At 33.1% G+C, this 12,647-nt stretch overlaps 1 protein-coding gene across 6 annotated transcripts in view; it reads right to left on the bottom strand.

Annotated features, from left to right (window-relative positions):
* Window positions 1-12,647, bottom strand: part of LOC118185495 (extracellular serine/threonine protein CG31145-like) — a 43,114-nt gene that overhangs the window by 15,440 nt on the left and 15,027 nt on the right. For all 6 annotated transcript variants that reach the window (XM_035355355.2, XM_085820007.1, XM_085820008.1 and 3 more), the window contains 4 exons: window positions 11,910-12,034; window positions 5,497-5,575; window positions 3,749-3,841; window positions 1,590-1,702 (listed from right to left, as the gene is read on the bottom strand). In XM_035355355.2, the coding sequence (XP_035211246.1) occupies window positions 1,590-1,702; window positions 3,749-3,841; window positions 5,497-5,575; window positions 11,910-12,034 (410 nt within the window). The remainder of the gene's footprint in view (window positions 1-1,589; window positions 1,703-3,748; window positions 3,842-5,496; window positions 5,576-11,909; window positions 12,035-12,647) is intronic.

Raw genomic sequence — 12,647 nt, 5'->3', positions numbered from 1 at the left:
CTTCAATTAGAAAACAAAATATTTTTTCTTTTTTTAAAAATTAAACCATTTAGATGTATTAGTGAAATATAATCAATATTAAGATGCAATTTTAAAATTTTGCGTTTTGTTAGTTTTTTAAGTATTATTTATTTACTGTGCAGTTTAAAATATAGATTATATTCACTTTTATATATTTTCTACAACGGCTCGGTGTATACTATAAAGCATGTTTAATTCAATTAAATTTTGGAACAATAATTCCTTTATTGAAAACTGCAGCTTACTGATGCAAATCATCTACTTTCTCAGTTGATGCTATTAAAAACATATCTACATCATTATTCATGAATTAAATTTGACATTTTACCTAAAAATGAATAATTATACGGATGTAAATTTTTAGCTGTTTTTCATTTTTCTGCCAAAATTTATCTTTGAATGTTTGATTTCGAAAACATTTTTTCCAAACTTTGTTATAATAAATTATTTAAATTTTAATTCGCAACTAAAATTTTTTATTATATGGACTTTTTAGAAACTCAAATGTCCAGTTTCCTTTATTTAGTGTGGAAGACAAATCTATGGAGAATATTGGTATAAACACTCAGGAAACTAAACTTATTCATTAAAATAACAATAAAACTTTGCCGTAGCACCTAAGCGCATCACTATTCCATAAGTATTGATAATTCTATAATAATTAATGATGACTCTATAATTAATAATATATTATATAATAAATTATATTAATGGATAGGAATTTTTTTTTTAAATTATAAAAATTTTTAAATTTCTTATAATATACAGATATTTAAAAGAGTTTTGTTACAGGCTTTTCTATCTTTCATATCTGAGTTTATACTTACATTTCTAATTAAAAAGCATCTCAAATTAAGAGGAAGAATTCTATGAAAACTCTTTAGATACTAACGGTGGAAAGTTTATTTAAATATAAAACATAAATTTTTATATAGTTATCATAGAGCAAAAACTCCAAATAATAGAATATTTGTTACGCTATAATAAATGTGCTGCAAAATGTTTCATAACTTTTATATGACTTCACAGACATTACAGATTTCGAAGATATTTGAGAATTAATTAATTGACCTATTTTGATTTTCGATAGGCTAGATATAAGTGATTTATAAAAATTAATTATTGTTAAATATTCAAGTTTTTTGCTTTAGGGAGTAATTGAAAATTAAAATAGTTTGTTTTCGTAGTTAATGTTCCGGTACTCGATGCAAAAACTTATGATTAAATTTTAAATGTTTCTTTGCGAATTTTTAAGGCATGAAACTTTCTTTTAAAAAAAATTAAAGCATAATGAACATTTTGCTAACTGGAAGTTTAGCTACACATAATATTTTTAGAAATCTTTTACCATTAGTAATGAAAGTGTTTTCATAAAATTCTTTGCCTTATTTTAAGAAAACCTGCCAATAGAAGTATATGTATTAATATCAGTATATAAGGAAATGAAGTCAGCAGTCACATTTTACGAATATATTTTGTATATAATTTTACAGTTTATTTTATTTATTATTTCAGCAAATTCAGTAATAACTATTGAACTATTTCTTACAAAGTGTAATTCCGATTACCAGGGGATATGAAGAAGGTTTTAATCAGTTCATCATCTGCAACTGCATAAATTTCTGTCGTTATATTGAGTTTTCTTCCAACCACTGGTGGACACCTTCTGAAACCTAGAATGCTGTATTAAAGAACAAGATATAATGTGAATATATAAAATTCTTAAGTAAGTTGAATGAGACTGTGTATGAATTAAAGAAATAATTCTTAAAATATTAAAAAATTAATAATTAGCTTGTTTAATTAGAGCCTGCATATGATGCATTTTATTCTGTTATATTACAAATGAGCTTATTAAATTTTCAATAAATTAAATATTGGAAAATATTTGAAAGATTAATTTTTCTATTTGGGAGATAACAAAACAGTGGAAAAGGATAGATAAAATACTGAAAGTTAATAAAATCTTCCGAAATATGTGAATTTTGGTTTACTTTAATAACATCTGAATTCTGCTTTTACAATTTAGAAAAGTTTATTATATCATGGCTTATTCTTTCTGTACATACAAATAGTATCTACTGATTTGCAACATTTTTCCATACCAAATTATTGTTATATGTTAGATAAGTTATAAGAGATGAAGCTGTCTCAAATAGTGTGTGCATTTTGGAAGTGCATAGAAATAATCAAAACAACCAGAAGATGCATTCTTAGCAGATATTCAGTCCTAGCGTAGCACGATTGCCATTTTGCAGAAACTGAAACACTGACTATTAATAGATGCTAAAACACGACTGAAAGAAATGAAGCCACGCCTATTGTCATATTGCTCGCTAAGTATGACCTAAATGATTCATGGATCTAGGGATCCATTTCAGGTCCATGGATCTGATATTTCAAGCAACAGCGATCAAAAGACATTCAGGAAAACTTAAATCCAAAAGCATTGATGAATAATGGATGGTCTAGAATAGCGGTTGCCAACCGGTGGTCCGTGAAAACCTTTGATGGTCCACAGAAAAATTGGGACATTATTTATATTTTTATGAAGATTCAGTTTAAAAAATGACGAGTAACAAAAACATATTATGGAATACATATTTTCTAAAATTTTAGCGACTACTTTTAGCGAAATTCCTTCTGAATTCAGCGACTTTTGCACGTGTATCTAGCGACATTTGAAAGTGAGAGTTGGCATCCATGGATATGCTACTGGTATCAATAATAGCGCGGACTGGAATTCTCTTTCCTTTTGAATTACAAACATATGCTATTGTAGTCGTTAATAACACAGTTTTTCTCCGTGTCAATAGGCAACCACCTGCATTCTTGTTTATAATTGCATCACTCGAAGTTTCCGTTTTAGTTTTCTCTAATTGTTGATCGATTGCGCCATTGCGGAATAAGCGATGAATATTATGTTTACAATAATTAAAAATTGGCGGCATAACACTTTCAGTTTATTGATATTGCTTTGCTTTTGCCGGTTTGTTCTTGCTTTCGTGAAGTTCCTTTTCAGTGATATGCAAATGTGAAGCTTTCTGTACAAGAAGGTAAGTTTTTGTACTTTTCATATAATTTTTAAATGTAAACAAAATATGTATATAATTGAGATGTTAATCGTGTTTTAATTGTTACTCATAATCAGGGGAGTAGCCTGAATTTCCATAAAGGCATGTTTCGAAAGTTATATTAACAAATGAAAATTAGAAGTACATGTAATGGAAAGTTGAATATTGTTTTTGCGTATTAATATGTTGTTGTTAAAGTCTGATTTAAGGTTTTTTTTTTAAATTCATAATAGTGGTTTGCCAGATATAAAATTATATATGTAGTGGTCCGTGAAGTTCTAAGGGTTGACGACCACCGGTCTAGAATTCAGAAGTTTATTCTTTGAGCCCTTCTGAACAGGAAAGGATAGTCAAACTGCTATTTTGGAATAAATTATACCTTTCAAGATCGATGGAAGTATGAAAAGATGCACGTAACAGCCAGCATACTCTGGTAGTGTTTAGCGTTTAAGAATTTCTTCAAGTACATCACGAGACCTACTGTTTTCGATACCATACACAATCAAAGTCAATATCAAAAATATGACAGAAACGGAAAACTTCAAATGATTATTTAACCTGTAACAAAATAATAATAAGAAATTCCTCTGAGTTAGGTATAAGAAAGAAAATATCCCCTCAAAATGTTATAGAAGTACAAACGCAATATTTACCTGTCCAGGTGGAAGGCAGCAATTTCACTTACATGCCGTTCATAATCCACGAAATAAAAATGATTGGGTTCAGTCTCTTTCTCACGATCAAATCTAACTGACGGAAGGATTGAATACTTTAGTTTTAGATACAGACACATACATTACAAAATAAAAATTTATATTAAGCATCAGTATAAATAACGCAAAAGAACTATTAATTGAAAACTGACATGGATATACAAGAAACTCGACTCTATGTATTTAGTCTAAAGGTATTTAAACTACGTTCTAATTAATGCTTTAATTGTTTTATTAATCTATTGCTATTCTCATTCCAGAGATAGCTGTTTCATCAGGATGTAGATTTGCTTGTGTAATTTGTCTCTTAGTTTATGACGATTCCGTTGCTGTTCTTCAGGTTATTTTCCCCTTTTTTACAAGAACATGTGAATGTACATATATGCAGACGATGTATAAGAAGATAATAATGAAATAGTATAACGTATTAAAATTAACAAGTAAGAATGCAATGCATATTTTTATCTTAATTCGTCATAAAAGGGAAAAAATGAAATGTCAATTCTTCCCCCTACGGACAGGAAGTAGACGCTGGTAAAGAGATTACATGAAGCAAAATATGAGATCGACTTACAAAACAGTCTCATGTCCTTCTAGATAAACACACCATGAAAGTTTTAGTTACTCTGTCATTGGTTTACTCCTATCAGCACATACAAGTTTTCAAGAAATTTCCGAAATCAATTTCTTGAGCAGCGTTTCATATTACACTTCATATTTTCGTATGATTTTCCAACATATCTTGAGTCACTGGCTGTCCTTAGAGCTAAACGTGCAAATCAGGACTGCACAATCGTGATTTCAGTGTCACATGGCTCAATCAAGATGCATCGAAGGCCATTAACTCTTTGACAAAAACATGACAAGGACCGAATATGTATTTTAACATTTATTACTTATCAAAATATAAGGTATTTATTACTTCTAACATTTCCCATTCAATCTAAAAATATTCGTAAGAGAAAATATGAATATATTAATTTTTATAAGAATACCAAATCTGCATTTGTTTAGAATATGCACATTTTTATTTAGTTTATTAGATATGGTAGCTTCCATCTGAAAGTATATTTGTACCGTGAAGGTGTACAGTTTCGAGGAATGACAAATCATTACAAATTACGCTTTTCATCGAAGTGTTGCAAAAGCGATAACACGTTGGTCCAAATCCACCTCACAGTCGGTGTTACCGTAGGAATATGCAGCACTAAGCAGCTTGGTGCATTTCACCATGCTGCCACCTGCTCTAACTCAGATTATAGTATTTTATAACATTTCGACGTTTGTTTCTTTAATTATCAAAACCATTTTGGAACCGTGGTAAACTGTAGTAACTAGGAATACTGACAATGAAAGGGTATGGAAGGATAACTATATTCTCACATCTAAGTTTATTTTCGGACATTCTGTTTTAGACATTCTAAAGATAGAAAACAGCATAGGCAATTTTTTAGAAAAACCTTAAAATAGTAACTTAACTTTACGTTTTCAAACGGTACTATAAGGTATATTCTTTCTTCTTCCAGTTTACCTTCGTAGTGTAACAGTAGAACATTCGGCGTGTATTTGAGAGGTCCAAGTTCGAGTCCCGGCGAGGGCATTGTTCATTTTCATGACTTCTGCTTTAAATAACCTAATGTCTCTACACACACACACACACGCACATAAGAAACAGGAATCAAACTTACCTCATGGGCTTAAACATGGCTTGACTTCCATCCGAGTAAGTGATCAGCAATTTAAGTTGTGTTCCTCCTTCCTTTTCATCTGAAATTAAATGTACAGCCAAACTTTCAAAACAACGTCTCGTGTAAATGAACAAAATAGCATAGCCCAAAATTGCATAAGGATTTAAAAAGATTATAAACTATAACAAACTAGAATAACGAAATTTTGTTAGAAAAGAAATGAATTTCGAAAGCTGATGATATTTTTGAGTAGTAGAAAATATTTAATTCAAGTATGCTCCAAAACAGAGCATTATATTTCACTGACAGAAATAATCACAATCAAAATACCAACGAAAAATATACAGGATAGCTCCTACTGTAATAGAGGTTTTAAAGCATTTTAGCTTAATATTTTCAACAAAAACATTTAATCAAAAGTATTTTTCACTATTTTCGTTACATGTATTTATTAAATCCCATTGAAATATCTAGCAATTAAACCGACACGAAGTTTCTTATTTACTTTATTCCAAAATGGCTTATTAATCCTGGATAGTGTTGTGGAAAACAGTTTACTTATATCCTAATAATTTAAAATGGTGGATTGAAACTAAGAGTTTTATTGGATGCAACTTTAACCACATATTTCATTGTTTTAAAGAAATAAAATGTATTCCATATATTTCATTGCTTTAAAGAAACAAAATATATTCCATATATTTTATTGCTCTAAAGAAATAAAATGTATGGCTAAAAATCTAATTACACGAAGCTGGTGTCGAAAGATTTGTTGCGTATGCAGGAATGTTGCAAAAATCTACTATGATTAAATACTTTTTGATTGGTTAAATATAGGTACGTGGTTCCGTTTTGAGAAATGAATTGGTAAGGTGGATTTTCAGATTACGAAAGTTTTTATCATGACATACATTTTAGTGGAAATAGATGGAACTTAACGTTTTAAGGGTTACATAAACAAAAATATGTTAATAAGAAATGTGTTTCCGACATTCTAATTAGCTAAACAATAAAATGAGGAGCCAAAAAATCTTTTTACGTGCTAAAAATAGTCTGAGATATTGTTATAACATATTGTTAATGAAAAATTTTAGACAGCACAACAAATATTTTTTATAGCATATCTTATTAAAAGAAATTCCTTATGTTATATTTTTGAATGCAATTTACTAAAAGATAATTTTTAAATTAGGAAAGTACGAATTTAGACACATTCGAAATTATGAATTGGATTAATTCAGATTTACATGAGCTATAAAATGGAAAATTTTCATTAAGCAGCTTAAGTAATAATTTTTTTTTGTTTTTTTTGTTTTTTATTGCCAGTTTTGCACATTTTACGTTTTTCTACTCTCTTCAACGGTCTTTAATAGAACAGGGAACAACTCAGCGCAGCTTGTTTTTATACAGGGGCTCTGCAGTTTCTTAAATTTTATACATTTTTGATAAAAGTGTCACATGCCCAAAGTTATCATAGCTTGGCAGGTTACTATGTTACATTTACATCTTAAAATAGATTTATGTGTCTAAACAGCACTTCAAGAAATATTTAGTTGCGCATTATTTTCAGAACAGCCTCTTTAAATATGAATCACACTTGTACTATTAAACCAGAAATCTAAAAAGCTGTATATAAGTTTTTGAATTGATTCATCTAGAAATGATATATTAATTTGCAATTTTTTAAAGAAAATATATTATTTTGACAGAAATCTGTTACGTAATAATATTTATCTTCCCTGTAACAATTGAGAAATATTCAAATATATTGTTACGAATTTGGTATTTAAAAAGCTAATGTTAGTTCAATTATAAATTAAATGGTTTTATTTCTCGCGCAGTGCAGCGCGTGACGAATATTAAAAGAAAGCTAAGCCGGAAAAATTAAAAATACAAGAGCGCGTGCGTTAAATAAATAAATATCTCTTTTTGATTTCGAGAAAGTGCTGGAAAACTCTAGCGCGTGATTTTAAAATCTTATAAAAGGAGGAAAACATCTCAGTTAGTTAGTAGTTGCTTAGTTTGTTGTTTAGAAAACTGCTCTTGTTGATTGTAGCGAATTCGCGGATTAGCGTTCTTTAGCTGTTTTGAATGACGTTCTATTGGACATTTGAGTAGTTAAAAGATAACTACTGTGAGATATTGTAATACTGCATGATAATTTGAGAAAATTTAAGCATTTTTGTTGTGATAATAATAAATTTTTGTTCATTTTTCATCGGACTTGTGCATTCATTTCATAACGAACCCGTACGCACGCAACAATTTTTGGTGTCAGAAGTGGGATTTGAATGCCAATAACAAGAGCGATGGAAAAACAATTCAGGCAAATGATGACTGCATTTGCTGCTTTCCAAGAAAAGATGGAAGGAGCCGTCAACTCCGTTAAAGAAGAAATTAAAGGCGAGATGAAATTGGGCCAAGAATCCGTTAAGGAAGAGATGAAGGCCATTCAAGCTGGTCAATTAATTTTTAAAGACGAAATAAAAGCCGTACAAGTAAAGATTGAAGAAAGTCAATACGAAATGAAAAGAGAAATTGCTTGCATAATAGAAACCAAATTCGATGCTATGGAAGGTAGAATAGATGTGGTTGAAAATAAAGTTGGGCAAATTGAAGAAAAGGTTTCTTCTGTCAAAGATGAAATAGAAGATAGAGTGTCGGCTGTGGAGCGACAAGTCGAAGGAAGAGTTTCGGCCTTCCAACAACAAATTGAAGAAAGAGTTTCTGCCGTCCAAGGACATATTGAACAACAAATCGAAGACAGAATTTCTGCTGTCGTCGCCAAAGAAGTTGACACTATAAAGAAATTCGTAGCGACGGCAGGGAGCACTTCGGATGGTTTAAAATTTCTACCCATGCCTGCTCGTCCCTCTCTGAAGCTATCGACATATGATGGGAAGACCTCCTGGCAGGTGTATAAGACACAATTTTCTATCGTGGCGGATGCGAATGGATGGGATTCCCAAGCTAAGGCCTGTCATCTCGCCGCTTCTTTAAGAGCCGACGCAGCGGATATCCTTCAGACGCTTCCTGAAAACCAAAGACTTGACTTCGAAGCTCTATCCGGCGCATTGGAGCTGCGCTTTGGCGAGAAATGTTTAAAAGACTACAGCAGGCTTCAATTAAAATCCCGTCAACAGAAGCCCACTGAATCACTCCAGGAACTCGCCACGGAAGTTGAAAGGCTGTCCCACCTCGCCTTTACGTAGTGCCCGAGAGAAACGAGGGAAATCCTGTCGCTGCAATATTTCGTCGATGGCATCCGGGACCCTGAAATACAGAAAGCACTGCGAATGGCGGATGTTAAAGATTTGAAAAGCGCTTTAGTGTACGCCATGAAATTGGAGGCAGCCCAGCAAGCGACTCTTAGGGATCGCTATCCAGTCAGAGCTGTGCGAGTCCACGACCCAGGGGACCAATTGATGGCTCGTTTAGATGATTTATCCAGACAAGTCGATGCTTTGATACGGAGTAGCAGTGAGAACAAAGTGGCTGTAAGATGTTGGAGATGTGGTTATGAAGGTCACCTACGACGGCATTGCAGAACATCCCAGGGCACGGATAATGAAACGGATGAGTTGACAAGACCAGTGAATGCTTTAAGACGGAATAGTGGTGAAACAAAACCGATCCTAAAGTGCTGGAATTGCGGTGTTGAAGGCCACCTACGAAGGAACTGCAGAACTCCCCAGAGCACGGAAAATAAGGCATATGATTTGAACAGACAATTAAATGCCACGGGAAGGAAAAGGACTGACAAGAAACCAAAGTGCTGGAACTGTGCAGCTGAAGGCCACGTACGAAAGAATTGCAGAACACCCCAGGGTACGAAAATTGAGACAATTTCTGAGCAACGACGCAGGAAACAAATTAATGACCATATCAAGGAACGGAGGTTGCCAGATAATGAAAAACCCTGTTTTAAAGCGCTTAAGATCTCTATAGTGAGTGGCAACAATAACGGACTGTCCATCAATGGGAATATCGATGGAGTTCCTTGCAATATGATCATTGACACAGGAGCTAACGTTACCATCATTAGAAAAGATTTAGCTGAACAGTTTAAAGATAAACTTATTTGGACGCCATCCTGTGTTACCCTTCAGAATGCGTCTGGTGACAAGATCGACATAACTGGGAAGTTAAACGTAAACATCACGTTTGGAAGTGCCGCCTACCATCACACGGCATATGTGGCGGATATTACAGATCCATGCATACTCGGATTGGACTTTTTAAGAAAATACAATTTTTCCTTAGATTTCAAAAACAATAAGCTGCTTTCAGCATCTGATGGCATGAGTATCCATCCTCAAAAGGGATCCTCGCCTGGAAATGTCGACGCCTTGTCCGAAAGATCGAGCTCGGGAAGCTGCCGAAATCATACCAGGGTCGAAAAGAAACTCAAGACTACCAGCTATTCTCCATCCCAGAAGCTCTTCGGTCGAGATCTTCGTCTGCCTTGTGACCGCCTGTTTAGTCGCCCTACGGATGCGCCTTCATCGCCTGAGGAACACATCCAAGATGCCCAGGCCCGGTTTGAAGTGATGCACAACTTTGCACGAGAGCGAGTCAACTTGGCGACGGAGAAGATGAAGACCCGCTACGACACAAGAGCTACTGAACATCAGTTGCACGAAGGAGACAAGGTGTGGTTGTGGAATCCGACTCGACGGAAAGGACTTTGTTTGAAATTACAGTCACCTTGGGATGGCCCGTATACAGTCCTAAAAAGGCTGAATGACGTCGTGGTTCGGATTCGTAAGTCTTCGAACTCTAAACCTAAAGTCGTTCATTACGACAGGTTAGCTCATTACTATGGCCATAGTACGTAATGTAAATAATTGTAAATAGTATCAGACCATGGTCCTTTTTGTTTTTTTAAATGTGTATTTGATTTGATTTGTATTTAGTATTTGATTTGCATTTAGTATTTGATTTGTATTTAGTATTTGTTTTGTATTTAGTATTTGATAGCATTTGATTTGTTTAAGTTAGTTATTGCATTTATTGTTTATATTGTTTGATATTGTAATGTAATGTTTATGCCTCAGTTGCATTTATGCCACAGTTGTAAGTTTAGCTTCCTGTCCAGGGATTGTACTGCCCGGGACGTGCAGTCCTTGGGAAGGGGGCAGTGTTACGAATTTGGTATTTAAAAAGCTAATGTTAGTTCAATTATAAATTAAATGGTTTTATTTCTCGCGCAGTGCAGCGCGTGACGAATATTAAGAGAAAGCTAAGCCGGAAAAATTAAAAATACAAGAGCGCGTGCGTTAAATAAATAAATATCTCTTTTTGATTTCGAGAAAGTGCTGGAAAACTCTAGCGCGTGATTTTAAAATCTTGTAAAAGGAGGAAAACATCTCAGTTAGTTAGTAGTTGCTTAGTTTGTTGTTGTTTAGAAAACTGCTCTTGTTGATTGTAGCGAATTCGCGGATTAGCGTTCTTTAGCTGTTTTGAATGACGTTCTATTGGACATTTGAGTAGTTAAAAGATAACTACTGTGAGATATTGTAATACTGCATGATAATTTGAGAAAATTTAAGCATTTTTGTTGTGATAATAATAAAGTTTTGTTCATTTTTCATCGGACTTGTGCATTCATTTCATAACGAACCCGTACCTACGCAACAATATGCATCGATAATTTCCTTTTACATTTTATTATAAGATTTTGTATGCTAAACTTTAGAACGGAAAATGTTTCATAAAATTTTTAAATTAATTTCGCGGTTGGGAAGTTAGCTGGAAATCATTTTCGTGTTTTCTGGAATTCAAACTGATACAAGCAGTCTTTGGTTCCTTCCTAAAGCAACAATTAAATGCTAAAAGAATGCTGAATGTTTTGGAATTATTTACATTGAATCTTCATAAGGATCTTGAAGAATTAGAGTTAGGAAATGAGCTTTTATTATTCTACTTCATAATATGCTCTGAACTCTAAAGAATTCTTTAATTTCAGATTTGCATGTTTTAATAAAAAAAATTGTAAAATGTTTTTCTTCCAAAATTTACCAACACTATATTTAGCTAATTTCACTTTAAATATAACTATTTAAAATTATGTGTAAGGCGCTGTTTAAAATTAAGTGTGAGAGGTGTGCTTGTAAAAACGAAATTTATCGCTATGCGTCATACAGAAATGCTCCAAATATATTTCAAAAAAGGACTTTTGAATACGAAATATTTCCAAGAATTTCTTCAATTACGAGTAAAATAAGTAACAATTCTGGGATCAGAAACTATGCTGGTCATTAAAAAAGACATATTTATTAAATTGAAAGGTTAAAGAGACTCACTGCTGCAATTACAAACTTGATGAAAGAAATGCTAGTTTATTTTTAATATGAGGTAACTATAAAATAAGTAAGCAAATGATAAAGGCCTTCAAACTGAATAAAACGTACCAACGTGGACGATAGGCAGAGTAGCCATACTCTTCAAAACAACATCCACTATAGGATCGTCTTCTCTGTATAGATCAATATCGCTAATCCCTAAGTGAAATTGGTCCAGATATGTTAAGTTCTCCCTAGATTAGGAAAATAATAATGCGTTTTTATAATGTCACCACTTCAAGCTATGTAAATTTAAAATGTAAATTTAAAACAGGGTAATTGACATTTAATCAGTTTTAATTGAACTACAAATAACAGTCTGACGAAACTTGTTATCTTTCGATACATGAGCAAGTCACTGAAATTCGTATACAAGTATATCTCGCTTTTCGAAAGTACAGCGTTATTGTTTTAAAGAAATAATATTATTTTTGTGTGAAGGTGGCAAATGTGCATCAGAAAAAGTAAAGCATGTGTACGAGAAGATGAATTTGATATGGTTAGGTTACGTTATTTAATTACGGCAAAGCCTCGAGGGCCATCTGCCTAAGGGAAGGGATGCCTTCGTGGAGGACTTTCTAAGGGAAACAGGCTCGTATACACGTTACACATGGGGAAAACCACGAAAACACCCATGCAGCCAGCCTGTTCGCGGGATTCGAACCTCGAACCGAGCTACCAGTGTTCAGCGACTTTACCGTTCGGCCGCTGGTGGGTTTGAATTTGATATGACAGTTCAATTCAGTTTTGTGCTAACCTCTGGAACAAAACCATGCATCGTTTATTGCGGCTCCTAAGCAATTTTTT

This window comes from Stegodyphus dumicola, chromosome 7 (genome assembly GCF_044657685.1).
Source record: "Stegodyphus dumicola isolate Sdum_Otavi_A_Nest chromosome 7, ASM4465768v1".
In the NCBI taxonomy this organism is placed as follows: domain Eukaryota; kingdom Metazoa; phylum Arthropoda; class Arachnida; order Araneae; family Eresidae; genus Stegodyphus; species Stegodyphus dumicola.
This window is presented reverse-complemented; position numbering and strand designations above follow the sequence as displayed.